At 43.9% G+C, this 23,897-nt stretch overlaps 1 protein-coding gene across 1 annotated transcript in view; it reads left to right on the top strand.

Moving 5' to 3' along the window:
- The window catches only part of TNKS (tankyrase), a 159,671-nt gene that overhangs the window by 21,372 nt on the left and 114,402 nt on the right, over nucleotides 1-23,897 (top strand). Inside the window, exons 4-5 of the mRNA XM_061635335.1 lie at nucleotides 10,115-10,188; nucleotides 23,217-23,867. Of these exons, the coding sequence (XP_061491319.1) occupies nucleotides 23,315-23,867 (553 nt within the window). The 5' untranslated portion in view covers nucleotides 10,115-10,188; nucleotides 23,217-23,314. The remainder of the gene's footprint in view (nucleotides 1-10,114; nucleotides 10,189-23,216; nucleotides 23,868-23,897) is intronic.

The following is a 23,897-nucleotide window of genomic DNA, read 5'->3' as shown; positions in this document are numbered from 1 at the left end:
TTCTATTGCCCATTCACTCCCCCTCCTCTTTCACTACTTACCATGTATACTCTAAACAACCAGCACTTACCATATATACACTAATATATAGGAACATCACATTTCCCCCCCCTTAAACAACGGCAGAGTATTATTCCTGTTCCAGGATTTATACGTCGCGTTAACAAATAAAAGTCTCTATGGGGAAAATGTCTTTCTTTGTTCCTCTGTCTGGTCACGTCACTGGAGTCCCAGCCACTTGCCTGGAAAGTCCATCGGCCAGTACATTGTCCTTGCCTTTGATGAACTGGAAGTCCACTTGATAGTCCTGTAGGGCCCAGGACCACCTCTGCAGCATAGTGTTATGGTTTTTCATAGTCTGCAACCATAACAAGGCCCGATGATCCGTAGTCACTGTGAATCTTCGTCCCCACACGTATGGGTGCAACTTGTTCAGTCCCCACACGACCGCTAGGCACTCCTTCTGGACCGATGAATAGTTTTTCTCCCTCGGCGTCAGCTTGCGACTCAGGTACGCCACTGGATGTCTGGTGCCTTCTCTCTCCTGCAGCAAGACGACTCCAAGCGCGAGGTCCGACGCATCTGTAGCCACGATGAATGGTTTCTCGTAGTCTGGTGCTGTTAATATGGGTCCTTGGCACAAGGCTTGCTTCAGTAGATCAAAAGCCTTCTGACATTCATCCGTCCATACCACACGCTCAGAACACTTCTTCTTTGCTAATTCATGCAAGGGGGTTGCTATTTCCCCAAAATTTCTCACAAACTTCCTATAAAATCCAGCCACACCCAGAAATGCCCTTACTTCTTTTTTGGTTAAGGGGATCGGCCACGCTTGTATTGCCTCCACCTTGCTCCATAAGGGGGTGATTTTCCCACTCCCCACCTTATGTCCTAAATAGATTACTTCCTTTAGTCCAAACTGGCATTTCTTAGCTTTTATTGTGAGGCCTGCTTTTCTTAAGGCCTCCAATACTGTTGTCAGGTGTTGGACATGCTCAGGCACCGACTTGCTAAAAATGGCCACGTCATCGATATAGGCCACTGCAAAATCTGACATGCCTCGCAACACAGTATTGATTAGCCTCTGAAATGAACTTGGTGAGTTCCTTAGTCCCATGGGTAAGGTCACAAACTCATATAACCCATCTGGTGTACTGAAGGCAGTTTTGGCTCTGGATTGCTCGTCTAGTTCCATTTGCCAAAATCCTTTACAGAGATCTAGTGTAGAGATAATGGTTGCTGCCCCCAATAACTCTAACACTGCATCTACCCTAGGCATAGGATACGCATCTGGGACCGTAATTTTATTGATTAGCCGATAATCAATGCAAAACCTTGTTGTTCCATCTTTTTTCGGAACCAGGACAATACTTGAGGCCCAGGGACTGATGGATTCCCTGATCACTCCTAATTCCAGCATATCTTCCACCTCCTTTTTGGTCTCATTCAAAACTTTCCCATTCACACGGTACGGAACAGATCTGATTGGGGCATGATCTCCAGTATCAATGGAATGTATAACTATACTGGTTCGGCCAGGTTTGTTGCTAAAGAGATTCCTATAGGTTTTCAAAACTCTCAGAATCTCTTCTGACCATTCCACTTGATCTACCCCTCCTTTGTCTTTGCTTTCCTGTACCAAATCTGGAAGTTAAGGCCCACTTCCCTCAGGGAATAAGGTAACTTGCAACACCTTTGCATCCCTGGTATGGTAAGGCTTTAACATATTTACATGAACCACTTTGCTTTTGTTTAATTGGTCTGTGGTGATTACATATGTCACTGTGTCAAGCCTTTCTCTGATGGTATATGGTCCTTCCCAGTTAGCCTGTAATTTGTCATGTTTCCTGGGTATGAACGCCATAACCATATCTCCCACATCATACACACGTTCTCTGGCTGTTCTGTCATACCAGTAACTTTGCTTCTCCTGTGCATGACTCAAATTCTCTTTCACCACTTCCATCATTTGTTTCACTGGTTCACATTCACCCCCTCTCTCAGCAGGCATCCACAGTCCACATAAAATCCCATTCTCACACACAACTTGACTCCTCAGCTTGTCAGCGAAAGGAATCTGTTGGGTCAAGGCTTGTTCCTTTACCTGCTTCAAACTGATATCTTTTTGCAGCTCTTCCCTGAATTGATCTGCTTCTTCCCCAGAGACCACTTGATACAGTTTGTCTTCTTCAGCAGGCCTGCTAGTGGTTGCTATGGTGACCTGAGGCTGGTTAACAGATTCCACCCTGTTTGTTTCAGCCCCCCTTAATATGGCTTCTTTTTCTCTGCCAATTTGCTGTCTGGTCACTACATATATTTTCCCCTGTGCCCCCATAACATCTCTTCCCAGTATTACTGGTTCTTGTTGCTGGGCATTAATACCAACTTTATATTGGCCCTTTCGGCCTCTCCATTCCATTTTCACTAGGGCCACAGGCAAACTCTCTGGTTGACCCCTCACTCCTTGTATAGTCACTGTTTCCTGAGGTAATATTTCTTCAGATTTTATTAAATCTGGCCTCAGTAACGTCTGAGCGGCACCAGTGTCAAGCAATGCCCAATAATTTGCCCCTTGTACACTCACTTCCTCTCTCAGACTTGAATCAAGGTCTGTTACTTCTGTCCAGTTTATCTGGCAAAACTGAACCTTTTTCGCTGTTTCTAAAGCCTTGGGCTCTGTTTTCACTGCCCTTGTCTGAGCAGGATTACTAATGGGGTTGGCAACCTCACATTGAAAACATAGGTGCCCCGGTCTACCACATTTGTAGCATAATTTCTCCTCAGTTTTAGGGTACACAGATCCACTCTGGGGTGTCCTGTGCCCTTCAGATTTTAATGGAGGACTCACTCGCTGTGGTACCACATCCCTTCTGCCAGCACTATATGGTCTGGGTTTAAACTCTCTTGATGTTTTTCCCACCCAGCCAGTTCTATTGGAGGCGAAGTGATCCGCCATCTCTGCGGCCTCCTGCACAGATGTAGGGGAACGGTCTTTGACCAGGAGCCTTATTTCTGGTGGTAACTGATGGTATAATTGATCCAGTATCATGAGACTTTTCACCTCTTCCACTGACTGAGCTTTGGCACTACTCATCCACTTTCCAAATATATCCATCAACTTTGCTCCCAGTTCCACAAAAGACCTCGCTGTCTGTATCTGGCAGTTTCTGAAAAGCTTTCTAAAATGATCAGGCCCCAGTCTGAATCTTTTGTAGACTGCCTCTTTAAACTCAGCATAGGTGACGGGCCTGTCTGAGGGGAAATATTGGTATACCTCAGCCAATTCCCCTTTAATCAGATTTGATAAATACTGCATGTATTTATCTTCAGGTAGCCCCCACAACTGAGCTGCTTTTTCAAAGGTGCTGAGGTAAATTTGAGGATCTTGACCAGGCTCATAGACAGCAAAGTCCTTTGGAGTAATTTTTATTTTTGCTCCATCTCTGTCTTTCCTTGTCTCCTCAGAGTGAAATTTCTCTCTATCAAATTTTAACTTTTCTACTTGTAATTCAGCATCCAGTGCTCGTTGCTTCTCCCTCTCCTCAAACCCCAATCTCATTCTCTCAATTTCCAACTCCCTCTGTTTTTCCTTCTCTGCACCTTCCATCCTCAATCTCTCAGCTTCCATCTTCAATCTCTCAGCTTCCAACTCCCTCTGCTTGTCTTTTTCCTCAGCCTCCCATCTTAACTTCTCTCTCAAGTACTCTATATAAGCGGGATTGCTTAAATATCCTTCTGGGGTCTCTTCCCTGACAGGTTGTTTTTGCTGGGCAGTAGCAAATCCTATAAGTGCTACCCTCAATTCATCTACCCCTTTACCCTCATGAGGTAAATTGAATGTTATGCACTTCTCCACCAGCTCCTCTCTTTTCATTTTTATGTATTCAGCCATGGTGTTTGAGTTCACTCACTCTTTGCCACACACTCTTTGCCAGTCACTCTCACAAGAAATCTTGTTTTGTTATTTCTGTTTGCCACACCACTGTTAGGGATTCTCTAGTATTCGTATCTGGATTCTCTGTTGTTCGTATCCCACCGCTACTGCCACCACATGTGGTGCGTCCTTCCCTGGCTCTCCCTGTCAGGTTCCTACCTGCTCGTGGTTACTGCCTGTCTCTAGGCACCACCAGGGACTCCACCAGTCCGGACCGCTCTCTCTTATGATTTCTCTCCCCGCTCTAGCACAGATCTCAACAGATCCCCCTGCTAGGCAACCACCAGTAACGTCCCAATACTAGTATTCCCAGAGACTCTGAATACTGGTATTGTTATTCTCTTCACCGCTGCCACCATTTGTTACAGTTCCCCTTCAGCCTTGGTCATTACCTTACCCTCCCTTCTGGTCTGTGAAACCCCAGCCAAGGATCAGGCCTTTGGTAAACCAAATTAAGTATTTATTACAGATAACAAAACTAACAAGATTAACAGGATTTCTTCTTAAGGCACATAAGCATATGGTTTTACTCAATACTAATCCGAACTCCACCTCCCTCCTTCTTCACTCACTCCTGACAAACAACTCTCTCAAACCCCACCAAGCAATCCACTCTTTCTCTTCTCCCCCCTATTCCACAATTTACCACCTCACATTCACCCAGATTTACCTGTCATCCTTTCATTTATACTGTCAGCCATTTTAAACATTCAGCCAATCATCAAGCATTCTATTGCCCATTCACTCCCCCTCCTCTTTCACTACTTACCATGTATACTCTAAACAACCAGCACTTACAATATATACACTAATATATAGGAACATCACATGCAGTCAGTTAAAAAGTTAAAAGGGAAAACATATCTCCAGCAATGGCCAGGAATGTGAAATGTGGGTATATGGATTGGAGATTCATTATATCAAAGCAATGATCACTTGGTATGTTGTCTAGCCATTATTGCCTGTACAGGCATTCAGTAGCCACAGAGCCTGCTCCTCCCTCTAGCTGCCAACTTCAATTGCTGAGGACATTGGAGGGAAAGCAGCAGCACTCAGGTACCCCTCCATTGTGGGAGTGCTTTGCAGTGTATAAGTACTACTAATAAATGACTAATAATATATTTAATTGCATCTGTGTGGTATACCATATGTACTCTGGCCCTTGAGACAGAAAGCAATGGCTATGAGAGATGTGGACATTCTTAAATAGCTATTTCAACAACAACAATACTGATCAGTGGTAACTGCAACAAAATGTTGCAGTCTTTCCTCCTCACCTCCTAATAGTATTCCTGTTCCATTAGCAGCTGTGCTTTCCTCCAGGTTGCTATAAACTGTTAAAGCAGAATATTCTCTCCCCTCAAAAAAGTACAATGATGACTGAATGTGCCCAGTAGCCACAGTATGTGGAAAAGGAAAACAAAAAACAGGAAAGCCCATTCCCCCATTTGTAAGAATTTTGTACTTCTACAAATCTTGGGGTTTCCTTAAGCATGCTGATGCTTTCCTCTTGTTTCTCACTGGGAAAAAAAGGCAATTTTCTCTGGCCCCCACAGCTCAATGGAGACTGGGTATGCTGAGGGCCAAGGAAGTTTCTGTCTGGGAAGACTGGGGGGAGAGGTAATGCCTTGAAGGGCATGACTGGCTGGAACAGGAGCATTCCACACTGGAATTTTTTGTTGCAAATTCCATTTGAATTTCAATCTGGCAAATAATTTTGATTCCATAAGGATAAATGCAACATCTTTCAACTGGGCTAGCTCATAAAGTCTTAATAGATGATAAACCACATCTTTCCCCCACCCTTAATTTCTTTGGTTGGACTCATTCAGTTATTGTAGATTAGTTCCATTTGATTGTATCTGAATATGAAACTCTACTTGAATGCACTTGGCTCCAAATTCATACACCACCATGCTGACTCAGCCTTGCTTATCTGATAAGCAGGAAGCCTGGAACCCTGCCTATCAGTTGTCACGTAGTGTCCCTTGGCACTGCCAAGTCTTACTGACATGTGGCCACCCTGCTAATAATACTCTGCAAAAAATGACAGAAGCAATGAAGAACCAATAACCATTTAAATTAGATATAAAAACAAATAATATTAGCAGCATCTGAGCAAAACAGAAAAACCAGACCTCAGATAAATACCAACATCAGTTCATGGCTGAATACCCACTGCCCATATTTTTTTAAAGAATGCCTTGCATATGTTTTAAAGAAATGCTTTGTCAGCAGGGGTGTGCAGTCGTGGAGGGTCTTAGACCCCTTACTTTTTCGGGAGCAGGGTCCCAGCCAGGTCCCTATGTATGAACCAGTGAGCATGAAAAGGAAGCATGTTAGCCACTGAGAAGAGTCCTTGTCCTTTTGTGCTGATTACCCAAACAGGGTAAAAGGAGATAAGTCAACCACTGAGTAGACTCTTCTCAGTAGCTGACACATAACCTCTTCTTTCATGCTGATTGGCTGCTAAGGATATCTGTTGTAGTGGAGTGTGGACTTAGACAACACGGAGAGCAAGGGAGCAAAAGAAAGTGGAAAAGGTGCCATGGCTGTGAGAGGGCCTGGTGTGACTATCATGGAGGGATACTGCACTTCTGAATTTACCATTACAGTACTGATTGTCAGAGAAGAAAGCTGGGCTGGCATCCTTCTTCCTGGCATGCTAGTTTTATAGGCAGTGAGATTTTTTTATGATCTCCCACCTGCAGTCTCAAGGTCTGTGTTACAACATGGTTTGTATGTTCTCCAAGACTGAGGTGAAGGTTACAGTATGATAATAACACACATTGCATCACTATCGCCTATTATAAGTCCCTTATTTATTTTGGAACTGTAACAATCACACTGATTGTGTAATCCACTATATGCCTACTTGGATGTAAGGCCCATTGACTTCAATGGGATTTATTCCTGGGTAAACGTGTACAGGTTTGCAGCCTGAAAAGTATCTCAAAATGTGTGCTACTTTAATACATAGCCTTGATATAGTATCTCAGGTGGAATCTTAACCATGTCTACTTAGAAGCAAGTTCCACTGAATTCAGTGGGGTTTACAGCTACAACCTAAGTGTGTTAAGAATAATTCACAAACATTAGTTTAGTAATCTGTACAACAGAAATGGGGAACCTAGAAAGGTCAGTATTTTTATCCTCATAATTTTTGACTGGGTGGGAGGCAGTGATAGTAGGTTGCCTGCCAACTATTGAGTCTCAGGCTCAGCTGAGATTTGAACTCAGCTCTTCAGATTCACAGCTTATCCTCTTCACCCAATAGCTACCTGCTTTGATGAATTGTTAAAGACCTGGTTATATAGCCTAGCACTGGAAGGCTATTTGCATATTTGGGAGTGAGTACTATTGAATGCTGTGCTTTTGGCTGTGCTGTAATTTTCTCAGCCAACCTGAAACAAATTATATGTCTTGTTATGCCAAAAAATTCATTTCTAACATCCTGTTCTAGAAGACCTTAGTTAAGGGAATGAAGTATTTTTATGCTTAGTGCAGGATAGAAGAAGGGGGTGAAAGGATATAAGCATTGCTCTGTAAAAGTGATTTTTATCATTTCCCATAATTTCTCAGCTAGTGACAGAGAGTGATGATTGTAAATGCTTGAGAAGGGTGGGTTTAGGGTAAAGAAAAAGGTTGGAGCAAAAGTAACTGAATGAAAAACCCGAACAGCACAAGGGAAGACAGACGCCCAGACAAAGCTGGACCATTGTTTATAAATGCAGCAGAGATTCTGACAGGCAGCATAAATGAAGGGAAGGGATTGCCTGGGCTCTCACCATGCCTACTCTTATGGAATGCCTCAAATTGCCAGTTCCAATATTTACTTTACTATAATAACCATAGGCCCCATTGTGCTACACCCTGTGTAAATACCTAGCAGGAACCAGCCCCTGTTGAGAATCACACTCCTTTGCAGGTTGGAGTTGCTTGGTATGTAATATGTCTCTTTTTATACAAACCCAGAGAGCTGCATTTTCCACAAAGGGGGAGGAGAGAGGGAAAGAGAGGGAGTGAGGGAAGGGAGAGAATGTGTCAGAAGATCAAAAGAGCAAGGGCATGGTATGACTTGGCAAACTGATTAGGCGTTAGAACTACAGATGTCTGCTGAGAAAATTATCTCGGAGACTATATGGGAAGGGAAGATCTGTGCTTAAGTTAGGAATATCTCTTAACATTTATTTATTACATGAGAAGATCCCATGTTTCAGTGGATGTTCGTGCAAAGGTATCAGGGTGAGGTATACACATATATCTGAAATTTACAATATATCAGCTAAAACCAAAATAAATCACAATACAGGCTCAGATAAAAATGTTCTTTTGATGGCAGTGGGATAAAATAAATACATTTGCAAAAATCATTACACTTCATCCTGCACAAAGGACTGAGTGAAGAGGTGCATCTTTACCTGACACCAGAAGGACAATAGTGTTGAGGCAGTAGTATCAGAATGGAGGCTGTTCAAAAGGTGTGGAGTCAACAGATATTGACAACCCCCTACCCAATGAACCTCACTGCATGGCACAACAACAATTATCCTTAGAGGTTAATTCTTACCCTTAAAACACCCTAAAATTTAGTCAGCCCTTTTCAGGGTAAGAATGATGTGTGTGCCTTCAGTTTTAATTCTGAAGAAGCATGGTGCAAATTTGGGAAACACTGCACTTAAGGTGTTTGATGGCGGTGCTTCCTGTCTTGCATGTGCACAGTGCTTGGTGGAAGAGCACATATTTTGCACGGAAAAAGGCTCAGGTTCTTCTCTTAGCATCTCCAGCCAAAAGGGTCCTGTGCAGCAGAATTGAGAAAGATCTCCATTGGAGACCTTAGAGAGCTGCGATAGACAGCCTGGGCCAGAGGGACTAATGGCCTGACAGTATATGAGGCAACTTCATGTGCTCCAGCTTTGGGTTCTCCCTCAGTCATGGCCGCCCTGGTGCAGGAGGCAGGACTGATTCCCAGCCCTGGTGCCAGGGACAGAGTGACTCTCTTGCACTTGGGCTGGGAGAGGGGCACCTTATTCCAGGTTCAGCCACTGCAGCACAGCTAGACATAAAGACTAGACTCTTGGGAGGCTTTGCATTTGTCTGCATTAAAGGTGAGATCACATTCTGTACAAATTATAATTTTGCCAAAAGATCAGATGTTACTAGTAGCAAATGCTAAATGCCACCCTATTGATTAAATCAGATGCTTAATTCCATTACAACTTTGAAAATGGTCCAATATCAAAGATGCCATCTCTGTCAGCATATCAATTCTGGCAACACCATTACAGGATATCATAATGCCATCCATAACACCAGGGTCTCATTCACCTGCTCATTTTCCAATGTGATACATATGCCATCATCTGCTAGCGGTGCCTGTCTGAATTCTACATAGGACAAACAGGCTAGTCTGTGCATGAAATAATAAATGGACACAATTTTTTCATTAGAAATGGCAATATAAAAAAACAACAACAGTGGGGGAACATTTCAGTTGTCCAGGATGCTCTGTAAATGACCGTCCTGGAGTAGCCATCTTGGAGCAAAGGAACTTCAAAGGGAGGCTAGCAATGTGAAATCGCTGGATTCCAATACAGCAAGAGTTTCAGTGCTGTCTCTTGTGGATTGAACAAGGCAAAGGATTTTAGTACATTATATGTGTTCATTGGCTTACCAATGTCAGGATATCTGTGGCATCAAAAACTTTTGTTAATTACCATTGGAGTATATAATTATCACTGTCTGTACTTTTCTGCATTTCATTTTCCTCTGGTTTCACTGTTTAAATCCCCTTCCAACCTTGTATAACTAACTATGCCTCCAACTTGGGAAAACTCTTCATGAGTCTAACGGAGTGGATGCTTATGCCATAGAAATCTGTTAGTCTAAGGTGTCACAAGACTCTTTGTTGTTTTTGTCAAATATCAGTGACAGAAATGTCAGATATTGAAATACCATTTTTTTGGATGTCAAAATTCCAATATTTAAAAAAATCAAATTACTTTAAGAATATCTGGTGAATATTTAACATCAAGATTCATACAGGAGAATGTGGGGGAGCAAATTCATATACAGAGAGAGAGGACAATCTGAAATGACTAGTTAGTAATTTTGGAACAAATAATCTGTGTGAAGGAAGCAATGAATACAAACTCCTGGGAAACTTTTTTTCTATTCCAGCATCATGTTTACGTGGCCTTTGGCTGACATGCTACCCTGAGTGCTGGTGTGTTTTCTGGACAATTCTGGCTAAGGTATGATTTCTTTTCCTTCCCAGTTTAATGCAGCAGAGTTGACTGCTGGTTTTACAAGATATCCCAGGACCTTTCATGCTAGGCAGGTCACTCAAAATTAAAAAGGGTCTCTGAAGCTGAATTACACCCAGGGCCGGTTCTAAAGGGTGGCCAGGTTGGGCACTGGCCTGAGGACCCCGGAGCTACAGGAGCCCCTGAGGGGCCCTCTGCTCCCCTTCCGTGATCTGTGCCCCCCCATGCCCCCCACTTACCTGTCAGCCAGCTTTTTAGCATTGCCCTTAATGAAGATGGCGGCCACAGCTTCCCTAAGGTACTGAAGCCGCTGCCGCCATCTTAGTTGATGGCAGAGATGTGCGCGCATAGCATGCACATGTGCCATCAACAAAGATGGCAGCAGAGGCTTCATTCCCCTTAGGGAAACTGCAGCTGCCATCTTCATTAAGGGCAATGGTAAAGACTAGACAGGTATGGGGGCCGCATGCGGGGGGGACCATGCGCGCACACACACACACCCACCCACCGGGGGGCCAGGGCAACCTGATGCCCAAGGGCCCCCGCATGCCTGGAGCCGGCCCTGATTACACCTCCAACACTGCTAGGCAGGAAGAGAAAAGCAGGCTGTGAGCATCTGAATTCTAAAGTCTCAGATCTGGTTTCTCTATTAGCCCTCTGCTGTGTACAGTGCCGTAACTAGGCAAGTGCAACAGGTGCACAGGCACAGGACGAAGGGGCCCCTGAAATGGAACTGACAAAAAAAATTGTCAAATATAATAATATTTTCAAATTTTAAATTTCGCCGCCATGCTCTGCTGTGCGGTTCAGATGTCAGTGAACCGAGTGCGTCGAGTGGGCCCAGGCAGCCCATTGCGTTATTTAGCGGTTTAGTGATTGGTCATTGCGTGTTGTATATTTCTTGTGTACACAAAAATTATTTATAAAGAATTGTTATATCGTATTTGTTTTATTATTATTTCCCCCCCCCCAAAAAAATTAAGGGGCCCAAAAATAAAACCTTGCACAGGGCACATGAAAAGCTAGTTACGGCACTGGCTGTGTATCTAATACACAGGGAGGGTTACTTTTTGTTTTAAGAGGGAGCTATCAAATTCCCATTTGTTCTTTCACAAGATGCTCAACTCTTGGAAATTTTCCATATTACACTTTTCTGGGGTACATTTGACCAGTCCAAAGATCTTTCATGAAGGCAATCTAAATTGTCCCAAACTTTCAGTTTTCTATACATATCCTGTATAACAAAAGAGAGATTCAAAATAAAATCCTCTTGCAGTTAACTCCCTTGGCTTGGCCAAGCTATGTGTAGCGCAGGACTCCATGAAGAAGAAAATCCATATCCTCTTTTTTCAATGTGAGGCTGGCCAGGGAGCTCTTCTAAAAATACTTCATCATCACTGGCATCATGATAGCTGATCTACTATCACCAGGTTTACTGGGAGAGGCTAGAAAAGCAGGGTTTTTTTTAAAAAAAAACTTCAGTAAGGGTTGCCAATTTTTCAACCAGTTTCTGTAGCTGTGCCTTTAATGACACCTTGACCTGCAGGAGTTAGTAGGACATAATGTTGTCTACTCCAGAAATGAGGAAGAATTCTGTACTATAGAGCTGGGGAACATCAGCCCAAGGGCCACATTCCTTCATAGGCAACCTTTTGGGGGCCACATGCTGGTAGCAAAAGTAGGTGGGGACTGCAGCCTATGTGCACAGAGCAATGGATGAGACTCTTACCTTTTTACAGTAAGGTTACATTCCAGTCACAAAAAAGCCAGAATTTTTTTCACACATGCACACCCCCATCAAGGCAAGCAAGGGGTATTATTACCATTCAAGGACTTATTCTAGCCAAGTGAAAGCACTCGAGGATGTGGAGTACGGCTGATGATGGGTATGGCCTGGGGAGGGATGTAGGCTGGGTGTGTCTAGAGGGCCAGACAGAGAGACCTAGAGGGCCTCATTTACCCCCAGGGCCTGGGGTTCCTGACCCCTGCTCTACTCCTTTCTGCTGATGAAGTTGCTCTCAAGGGACAAGGGCAAACCAGACTGCTTTTTTTCTGGCCAGTGGACAGCCCTACAACCTCCTCACTTTCTTCATGTGTTGCCTTATAAGACAACTTGGTGTTACTATGCCAGCATAGAGTTGCCACATGCCTTACTGGCTCTGCTTCTGAGTTGTTAATGACAGCCTGCAGTGATGAAATCTAGTAGATGATGCTTTTCCAGGGATGGAAAGAAAGAATGTGAAGGAAGTTTCTCTGATTAAATGTCTTCATATAAGGCTGCTGGTAAAGGCACAAGGGGAAGGCCACTAAGAAAAGGTGGTGATACCCAAATTCCTGTACCACAGTCGGGGGCAGAAGCTTGCCTGAGGCCATCTAGTACATTCACTGGCTAGGGTGGCAGTGCAGCTGGGACAACTTGAGTGTGATGTGAATGCACACTTTTCCTGGAGACTAATAATGCTTTTTTCCCAGAGAGGTGAATGTAACTTGAAAGCAGGATTGATACTTGTGTTAAGTACAGTTACTCCACTTTTGCTACTGAGAAGTAGGCGTGGCAATTTTTTCTATTTTTTTCATAACTTGCAAAATGTGTTCAGCCAGAGGGTTGACAGTGGGACAAAATAAACGCCTATGTACACAACTGTAGCCTCTCCTAAGCTGCTTTCTTCACTTTCCTATAAACTATCTTTCCTATAAACTATCTAAATATTAATTAGTTAATTAAATATATATCCCACCCTTTCTCCCAAATGGAGCCTAGCATGCCAAACAGCAAGTGATAAAACAACAACAACAACAACAACAACAATAATAATAATATTTAATTTGTTTGTCGCCTATCTGGCAATTAGCCACTTTAGGCGACGTACATTAAAAGAGATAAAATACAATAATAACAGATGTAATCACATTAATAACAATAGGTAAAATACTGGACAGTCATCAATACATATAAAAGCAATTATATTAACAACATACGATAAATGACAGAATCATGGTGATTTACCCAATGACCTCAAAGGCTTGCTGGAATAGCCACGTCTTCTGGGCCTTGCGGAATACATCTAGGGAAGGGGCATGTCGAAGATCACATGGGAGGGAGTTCCAGAGAGTGGGGGCCACCACAGAATAGGCCCTCTCCCTAGTACCCACCAACCTAGCTGTTTTGGTTGGCGGGATTGAGAGAAGGCCTTGTGTGGCTGATCTAGTTGGGCGGCATAATTGGTGGCGGTGGAGGCGCTCTTTCAGGTAAGCTGGGCCGAAACCGTACAGGGTTGTACGGTTATTAAAAACAATTATAGTGCAAATGTAGATTGGGATAAAGGTCTCTACTTACAAGGCTTATTGGAAGAGGAAGGTCTTCAGCTGGCTCAAGACAACAGAAGTGGTGCCTGTCTCATGTTTAAGAGAAGGGAACTCCAAAGGTGGATGCCACCATGCTAAAGGCCCTATTCCCATATTGTGTGGAATGGACCTTCTGATAAAATGGTATCTGCAGGAGGCCTTCATTTGCGGAGCACAGTGATCAACTGGGCATATAAGGGGTGAGACTATTTTTCATGTATTCTGGTCCTGAGCTGTACAGGGCTTTATACACCAAAACTAGCACCTTGAATTTAGCCCAGTCCTGGTAGGTACAATTAGGGCTGGTGTCAGGGCGACCAGCTAAGCAAGATGAGCTCTGATAGCCTTGCTCTCAAGCTTATCAGGGTATGGATACGGATGAGCTGAGCAATGAAAGCCATACACCTTGAGCAGCCCAATGTTGTAAAGAGAAGCATTGGGTGAGACAGCTGCAGTCACTGATGCCATCATCTTCTTTATCCACAATGGGTCCTGCCCCGACTGGATAATCTGGGACTAGAAACATCAATTTAAAGCAGGGGTGGGAAACCTTTGACCCTCCAGATGTTGCTGGACTTCAGTTCCCATCAGCCTCAGCCAGTATGGCTATTGGTCAGGGATGATGGGAGATGTAGTCTGGCAACATCTGGAGGTCCACAAATTTCTCATCCCTGATTTAGATGTTTTGGGCACAGCTAGGAAGGACCTAATTAAATTAAATTAACTCTGATAATGGGTTCACATCTCTAGGCTATACACTCTTTCTTTTTGTGTGTGAAAGGTCCCATCCCAGTTCATCCTACGCTTTATTATGGTAGTGAGATGAAAAAGAGGACATGCTTGTAATGCGAGCTACGTTGCTGAAATTCTTTCTTCTTACACAACTGTTAAAAGGTGCAGGAATCAAAGAGTTGCTAAAGCCATGGAGTCCACCTGTTCCTCTTTTTAATCTGGCCACACTCCACCCTTTAAACATATCAAACAGATGAACAATGTTCATCTGAGCAGTTATTTCATTTTGCAAATACTTCGTGTGCTGTAGGTGCTACTGGGTTTTCACTGAAGGCTGGTACAGATGAATGTGGGCTGTAGGGAGGGCAGCTACTTTAAAATGATTTGTGCAGGAACTTCTGTTTCTGAGCTGTTTGTGAGAGTGGTTTCCATGCCACTCTAGTCATACACACACGGATAGGCATTAATCAGGTCTGCCATCACTTTACCTCTATGCCAGGAAAAGCTTCCTTGCTACATTTCTGTGTGTCAGGCTGCTGTTAAAGGCACTGCAGAAGACTTGGAAAAAGACAAGAACTCTCACACTGGAAGATTGGATAATTAGACTGCGGGACACAGTAAACATGATTAAGTTGAGTAATTTATTCAAAGTCAGAGAGGGCAGATGGTCTTATGACTGTGAAAAAGTGGAGTACGTTTACAATGTACTTGGTGTAACAAAAGTGCAAGAAAACATAAATCCAAAAACTTTATTAGGTATAATAAAATATATTTCTTTTCTTTGAACAAATTACAAAGAGATTTAGTATAGAACAAGAAAATAAAATATGCATTATAATTATATAATTTTTCTTTACTTCACTTTCTTTTATTTTCTCTCTAATGTGTATTGTGTGTGTGCATGCAACATATAAAATAAAAACTGAAATCAAATATTTCTCACAAAAGAAATAAAATCCTTTAATCTAAGGATTGTCAACTGTAAAGTTGCATAAATCTTCTGTTGTCATTACTTTAGTCTTTTTGACGTTCAGCTGTAGTCCTGCTTTTGTGCTTTCCTCTTTAACTTTCATCAGCATTCGTTTCAAATCATTACTGGTTTCTGCTAGTAGTATGGTATCGTCTGCATATCTTAAATTACTGATATTTCTCCCTCCAGTTTTCACACCTCCTTCATCGTGGTCCAATCCTGCTTTCCGTATGATATGTTCTGCATACAGATTAAATAAATGGGGTGATAAAATACACCCCTGTCTCTCACCTTTCCAATGGGGAACCAATCGGTTTCTCCATATTCTGTCCTTACAGTAGCCTCTTGTGCAGAGTATAGGTTGCACATCAGGACAATCAGATGCTGTGCCACCCCCATTTCTTTTAAAGCATTCCATGGTTTTTCATGATCTACACAGTCAGAGGCTTTGCTGTAATCTATAAAGCACAGGGTGATTTTCTTCTGAAATTCCTTGCTCCGTTCCATTATCCAACATATATTTGCGATATGATCTCTGGTACCTCTTCCCTTTCCAATCCAGCTTGGACGTCTGGCATTTCTCGCTCCATATATGGCAAGAGCCTTTGTTGTAGAATCTTGAGCATTACTTTACTTGCATGGGATATTAAGGCAATGGTTCGATAATTACTGCATTTCCTGGGATCCCCTTTCTTTGGAATTGGGATGTATATGGAACGCTTCCAGTCTGTGGGCCATTGTTTAGTTTTCCATATATCTTGGCAGATTTTAGTCAAAATTTGGACAGATTCAGTCTCAGTAGCTTGTAGCAACTCAATTGGTATGCCATCTATTCCCGGTGATTTGTTTCTTCCAAGTATTTTAAGAGCAGCTTTCACCTCGCATTCTAATATTTCTGGTACTTCATCATATGGTTCCTCCGTGAATGAATCTGTCATCCTGGCATCTCTTTTATAGAGTTCTTCAGTGTATCGCTTCCATCTTCCTTTTATTTAATCTCGGTCAGTCAGTGTGTTCCCCTGTTGATTATTCAACATCCCTACTCTTGGTTTAAATTTCCCTTTCATTTCTCTAATCTTTTGGAACAGGGCTCTTGTTCTACCCTTTTTGTTGTCCTCTTCTATTTCTATACAGTAACTATTGTAATAGTTTTCTTTGTTCCTACGTACTAGTCGCTGTATTGTTAAATTTAGGGTTCTGACTGTGTTTCTATCTCCTTTTCCTTTTGCTTTCCTTCTCTCTTTAACCATTTCAAGAGTTTCTTCAGTTGTCAAGGATTATCAATACCTTGGCACAGTTATTAACCAAGATGGAGACAATAGTCAAGAAATCAGAAGAAGGCTAGGACTGGGGAGGGCAGCTGTGAGAGAACTAGAAAAGGTCCTCAGATGTAAAGATGTATCACTGAACACTAAAGTAAGGATCATTCAGACCATGGTATTTCCGATCTCTGTGTAGGGACGTGAAAGTTGGACAGTGAAAAAGCTGATAAGAGAAAAATCAACTCATTTGAAATGTGGTGTTGGAGAAGAGTTTTGCGGATACCATGGACTGCAAAAAAGACAAATAATTGGGTGTTAGAACAAATTAAAGCAGAACTATCACTAGAAGCTAAAATGATGAAACTGAGGTTATCATACTTTGGACACATAATGAGAAGACAGGATTCATTAGAAAAGACAATAATGCTGGGGAAAACAGCAGGGAGTAGAAAAAGAGGAAGGCCAAACAAGAGATGGATTGATTCCATAAAGCAAGCCACAGACCTGAACTTACAAGATCTGAACAGGGTGGTTCATGACAGATGCTCTTGGAGGTCACTGATTCATAGGGTCGCCATAAGTCATAGTCGACTTGGAGGCACATGACAACAAGGCCACATCATCTTGTGTGTGTGTGTGTGAGAGAGAGAGAGAGAGTGATTACTCTTTATTGTTAGCTGCCTTCTTGGTAGGAGAGGGAAGGCCCAGGAGGAGAAGGGGAAAAGGAGTAAACTGTAATGCTTGTATCAGATACTATCAAATCTGTGGATGAGCTGTCTTCTGGGTGTAAGGGAGTATCTGACCAGATTGCTAAGGAGTGGGTACTTGAACATAGAACAGGTAGGCTCTACATATTGGGAGGCCCCAGAGTGGTATATTTCAGCAATGTACTGGGGAACCTTAAGCGGCTTATCAGAGGATATTCAGAGAGAAGATTGCTATTGGTAGACATGCTTTCTTGAAGGACATCGTGCCTACTGCTACTGAACTCCTGAAATGTCTGGTGTGGTTGAGGGTGTACTCTTGGTTCATAGTGAGGTCCAAGAGGCCTGGCCAGTGGCAGTGCCCTGCATGTACAGGGCATATCCCCTAAACATGTCACAGGATGATTTGTAATGTACTGATAGATGTGTAGGAATTACTCAGCAGACAAGCTAATTTGGCAAGAGTTCCCTGAAAGTGAAAAGTTTGAAAACCACCATCTTGAAGCAACATTTCTAGCATTCGAAAAGGTTCAGCAGGGTATAGTTGAATAAACTTAGACTAGAAAATGTAGTAAGGCTGCCTCCGTGTGGTCATCTAATAGAATTATTAGATTAAAATTCCCATAGATATTCGATAGCATCACACCCTTGCCCCAACATCTCTGAGCGGTGAGAAGTTCCAGGGGTGCAGTGCTTACCTGGGTCCAGCTTCCTTTGGAAGATGGTCAACTGCAGACTTATGGAGGTCTGTAATTTTTAAGTTTATATACCAATATACAGGTTGATCATGGGTCGGGGCTGGCAACCAAGAGGTCTTCTGTATCTTTAAAAGTTGTGCAGGGGGAAGGGAGAATTCCACCTTGTGGTTTTTCTCGTTACAGTGTTGCAAGAATACCTGCACATGGCTGACTTTGTCTTCTCCTAAAGATACAGGATCAGTCTCAGGCCATGAACCTGGCAACCCTAGTAGAGATACAGCCTAACACATTGACAGCCAAATTCACTTCTCCCAAATTAGTAAGGTGTCACTTATGCATCACCAAAAAAGAGACATACACATATAAAAATAATTACTCTAACTTAAACAGAATAGAAATGCATCTTAGCAAAGAGGGGAAGACTTTAATTGGGTGGCCTGTGTGCCTGCTCAGTTTGCTGTCCAAGTGCTAACTTTGATGGGCAACTTCAAGGGCCCTTCACTTTTCTTATGGTTCTTTATCTTTAAACTGGATTTAGATTGGACAATCCTTCAAACAGACGAGTGTCCTATGACCACCATACACATCAGATCTACAGAGACACCCCTGCATCCCTTGATGCTGTTAGCTTACAGAGTCCACAAAACTCAGCACAGCGTCTCTGTGTGCCTCTCTAAAATTTAAATATGACCCTTCCATTCTTTTTAACAGAGGCACACCCACCTTTAGCTGACTGAGCAAAGACTTAAGGACGATTCAGAGAGCAATTAGCCAGCAATCTCCCTAACAAGAAATGCACGTAGCAACTTTGCCACTGGCTAGGAAGAGAGTCTGCAGCTGTACTTTTGATTCCATTAACCCTCACCTGTCCAAATCCCAAATCTTACAATATTATAGTTGGGACACAATAGCGATGGTTAACCTTGAGAATGCCAGACAAAGAATCCATGACACAAAGATTCTGGAACAGGAACAATGGAATAACTACTGTCTTTGAAGAGCACTGTGGGACCATAGGCATAGGCTATATATAGTACACCTTAAGGCCTACTTGAAAGTGGCAAAGAAAGCATATTTCACAGCCACCATGCTTGTACAAGCTATGTGTATGGAAAGAGCCCCAGAGCTGTAACAGTGGTGGCTGGTGTTCATTGGGACTGGCAGAGCATAAGGTAGGAGGCCAACAGTAGGTGGAGCTACAGCCAACTACAGGGAGAACCAACTAATTCTAGTTTTCTCCTCTCGAATGAGTTCTACAATGACTCAGGAGAAGCTGAGAGGCAGTGCCACCTCCTAGGACTGGTTGTAAGTAAGAAGGCGGGCAGGTGGGGGCTCTCTGAGGACAGTCTGAGATTAGTGAGGCAGTGCCCTATTTGCACAAGTGGGCCAACTTCCAGTGGCTTGTTACCTGGCATTTATAACACTGGCAACTACCTAGGAATTGTGAGCTGCTGTGTTATGCCTCCAGGAGGCCTAATTTCCCTTGTACTAGCCCACCTATAGGGAGCCAGGGTGGCATAGTGGTTAGAGTGTTGGACTATGACCTGGGAGACCAGGGTTCGAATCCCCACACAGCCATGAACCTCACTGGGTGACCTTGGGCCAATCACTGCCTCTCAGCCTCAGAGAAAGGCAATGGTAAACCATATCTGAATGCCGCTTACCATGAAAACCCTATTCATAGGGTCGTCATAAGTCGGAATTGACTTGAAGGCAGATCATTTCATTTCAGCCCACCTATAAGCAGATAGTAAATTTCTACAGGAACAAAGAGAGCCCAAGCTTTAGAAGCAGAGGAACTTCAAAAGGCAGGAAAACTTTCAAGACTTCATGTTTTGCTTTCAGATGCTTGCCTATGCCTGGAGGATGGGGAAACATGGGCTCTGTGAACGGGCAAAAGAACAACAGTCATTATCACATTGTAATAAGTTTTGGGCTGGACTAAATAGGCTTTTGACATCTCTTCCAGGCATCTGGTTTTATAGGACAGGATTATGTAGAAAGAGACTGCTAAAGAGGTCAAACCAGATGGCCAAACTTAGCCTGGCAGATACCTTTTTGTTGTGAGAATGGAGATTTGCACAACAAAAGAATTGGTTAAGGTACAGATGATTGGTTGTGGAATAAATTAATAGCTGGAGACTCATCCATAAGATGAACAGAAGGGGGCATGTCTTCCTCCTCCCTTAGCTGGAGGTGATGTCTTCAAAGTGTATGAAAAGACAGGCAATCTGGAGACTGGAGCTGGAAAAGACCAGGGGCCTAAGAACAGGGTCTCTTGAAGTGTCAATGCTGTGAGCCTTTCACCTTTTGTTCAGCCAGAATATATGTGTAAATGAACATAGAAAGCTGCCTTATGCAGAGTCATACCATTGGTCCATCTAATTCAGTACTGTCTACATCCACTGGCAGCAGCTATGTAGGCTTTCAGACAGAGGCCTTTCCCAGGTCTACCTGGAGATGCTGGGGAATGTGATCTATCCTCTGGGGTGGGCATAAGTATATATACAAATGAGTCTCTGCAGAAATATTTTGGGGGCTATAAAAATGTAAATGTACTGCCTTCAAGTTGATTCTGACTTACGGCGACCTTATGAATAGGGTTTTCATGAGGCTGAGAGGCAGTGACTGGCCCAAGGTCACCCAGTGCACTTCATGGCTGTGTGGGGATTTGAACCCTGGTCTCCCAGGTTGTAGTCCAACACCTTAACCACTACACCACACTGGCTCTTTTGGGGGCTATAGCATACTAGTTTAAGGTCTACTTAAGGTGACAAAGAAAGCATACTCCGCCACCTTCATATTTGCACAGTGTGGCCTTGAGAGGATTTCTGATGGGGCTTCTATATTCTGCTTCCACCAAGTGAGGTGGAGGAAATCTTGATAACCTGTGATCAGGTTGTGAAACATTTTAGCAGAAGAAGTTGCTCTTATCCATTCCAGTTTGGACTCAGAATTAATTACAGGCTTGGTTCTAGAAGCTGCCAAGGTATTGGGTTATCTGATTTGCATACTTTTCATTGTTTGCCATCTGATGATAGGATCCTAGGAGGTGAGGCTAGTAGTATAGTGGCAAATTCAGAAGTGCAGGGTCTCTTCATGATAGTCATGCCACACACTCTCGCTCGCTTGCTTTCTGTTGTCATCTCCACACTCCTCAGTTCTTCCCACATGTGCCTTCTCTTACAATAGCAGATGCCCCTAGGAGCCAATCAGCATGAAGGGGGAGTGTGTTTGTTACGAAGAAGAGTCTTCTAGGTGGCTGACTTACCTTCTTCCCCTCTGATTACCTCCAATCAGCAGGAAAGGACAAAGAAGCATGTTAGAAGATTCTTCTCAGTGGCTGACACTTCCTTGTCATGCTGATTGGTTTGTAGGTTGCTGGAGACATAGGGACCTGGTTGGGACCTTGCTCCCCAAACGGTAAGGGGTCTAAAACCTCCTGAGACCCCAGATGACTACACCCCTCAGTGAGGCCTACCACATATTTGATCTCTGCCTCTCAACATTGATTGAAGCGGCCAGAGGACCATCTGATTGGGAGAGGCATAGTGGTGTAGTGGAGGGGGGATGCAAAGTAGCACAGCTCCAGGATTTTTTTCAGACAAGGAATGATGACATAGCTGTGGGAATGCCAAGGTAATTAATGGTCTTTCATTACTCTGGCAAGTGAATTAGGTGATAATGTGATTTCTAATTTTATCTTTGTGACAGATTGTCATAGAGCAGAAGTAGCCAATGTGGTATCCTGCAGATGTTATTGGACTACAGCTCCTATTGTCCCTGGCCTTTGGCCATGCTAGCTGGGGTTGATGAGAGTTGTAGTCCAGCAACATCTGGAGGGCACCGCATTGTCTACCCCTGCCATAAAGGAACTCAGAGAATGAGGCCAGCTTACTATTCTATTACTGTCAAATGATCCTAATAAATTGGGTATTATGGTACAGCTGCACTTTAGTGTGTGTGTATGTAATAGATCAGCACAGCTACCTGCATTTTTGGACTCTCCTTTGTGGTGTGGGTAGGTTGGCTGTCATGATGAGCTCCTGCACTTTGAAATTTACCATTACAGGACTGGATAGCTAGTTAATGCCTCCTTCTGCGATGTAACTCTAGCAAACTTAAAAGAGGCTGTAGTAAGACCATTGCTGACAAAGCCTTCTCTTGAAAGTACTGATTGAAAAGACAAACTCTAACATACAGTTTTGGATTAATCATCATCATCATATTTGTATCCTGCACTTCCTAGCAAAACAGGGATACTGCATGTGGTAATATCTCACCTTCAGGAACTCTGGATGACAGTGATTATCTGGGCCCTTATCAGTATGATTTCTGATTGGGTTTTGGGACTGAAACTACCTTGTTTGCCCTGATAGACAGCCAGTGCCATAAATTAGACATGAGGTGTGTATCCCTACTGGACCTCTAATTGATACTATTGACCATGATATCCTTTTTTGAGGGGAGAGGAGTGCTAGAAATTGGATTAAGGAAGCATGGTTTTCCAGGTATTTCTGGAGGCTAGGCCCCAGAAAGTGGTGATGGTACACTATTGGTTTTAACTGTGGCTATTGGTTTCTGGTGAACTTGAAACTGGTGGGAGTGTGCCTGGCGATTTAGGAGTACAGTCTCAGTATGCTGATTCTCGGCTTTCTTTCTTACACTTGATTCCAGGGTGGCAGTGTGCGGCTATCTGAGATGTCAGGGACTGGATGTGGCCAAACAAACTGAAAGTTAATTCATAAAAGTGCTGTTGGTCAACAGAAGTTATAAAATGCTCTTCAGTCTTGGTGCTTAGGCTATGGAATCCTTACCTTGGTATTTTTGGTTGGCCCCTTCTCTCATTTTTGGTCAATAAAAGAGCTTTAATTGACAGCAGTTGCAGCTATCATCATAGCCATTGTTTTTGTTTGTTTTAATCATTCTGCTACTTTTATGCTGGTTTTTCTGTTTTTATATTTTCTAAATTTTAATTACAGCCAATGTTTTTATGAGAACTATAAGCCAAAACTGAAAGGTCAGATATATAATTCTTAATAAACAAACCAATGTTTTCCTGGAGACCCCATTGATTTCTTATTTGTGTGTGTGTGTGTGTGTTATGAGCTTTCAAGTCGATCACAAAACTGAAGCCTTGAAGCTTCCTCCTATGGCAAGTTCACTCTGAACTGCCCAATAGGGCTTACTCTCAAGTAACCAAGCACAGGACCTGGCTGTAACTGGGTCACTTTTAGGCCCTGGACCGGGAATCAGTTTCTATGCCTTCCGTCACCATCACAACACCTAACGTTATATCCCCCAGACGGGTCGCTGATTGGCCGTGGGGAGGCGGAAGCGAGGGCGGGCGCTCCGTCTCCGTTGCCGCAGTGACAGGACCAGAGTGCTCCTAGGAGCTGGGAAATGGCGGCGGCATCGTCGTCGCGTCGCTCGCAGCAGCATCATCACCCTCACCCTCCGTCTCACCACCCCGTCCCGACTTCCGTGTCGCCGCCACAGAGCCCCAGCCTTTCCTCCATCGGAGCTTCGCCTCAGCAGAGGCCCAGCCTGGCCGGACCTGAGGGCGAGTCTCCCGCGAACGGCGGCCGGGAGGCGACGGTAGCAGCAGAGAGGCCTTTCTCTCCGGAGAGTGCCTGCGAGAGTGCCGGGCCTCCCCCGCCGCCGGGCTCTGGAGCTAACAGCGCCACCGCCAGTAGCAGCAGTAGCAGCAGCTCCGGCTCTTCGTCGTCTTCGTCCTCCTCAGCTGCCTCCAGCCCGGCCGCCGCGGAGAGCCCGGACCCGCCTCCTCCGCCGTTGCAGCCGCCACCTCCGCCCGTGGGAAGCGGCACTTTTCGGGAGCTGCTGGAAGCCTGCCGCAATGGGGACGTGACCCGGGTCAGGCGCCTGGTGGATGCGACCAACGTCAATGCCAAGGATATGGCCGGGCGGAAATCCACCCCTTTGCACTTTGCAGCAGGTAAGAGTGCCGGGGGGTTGGGGAAGGGGC

Source organism: Rhineura floridana, chromosome 1, assembly GCF_030035675.1.
Source record: "Rhineura floridana isolate rRhiFlo1 chromosome 1, rRhiFlo1.hap2, whole genome shotgun sequence".
NCBI classification, from domain to species: domain Eukaryota; kingdom Metazoa; phylum Chordata; class Lepidosauria; order Squamata; family Rhineuridae; genus Rhineura; species Rhineura floridana.
Note: the sequence above shows the minus strand (reverse complement) of the source record. Positions and strands in the feature narration are given on the sequence as shown.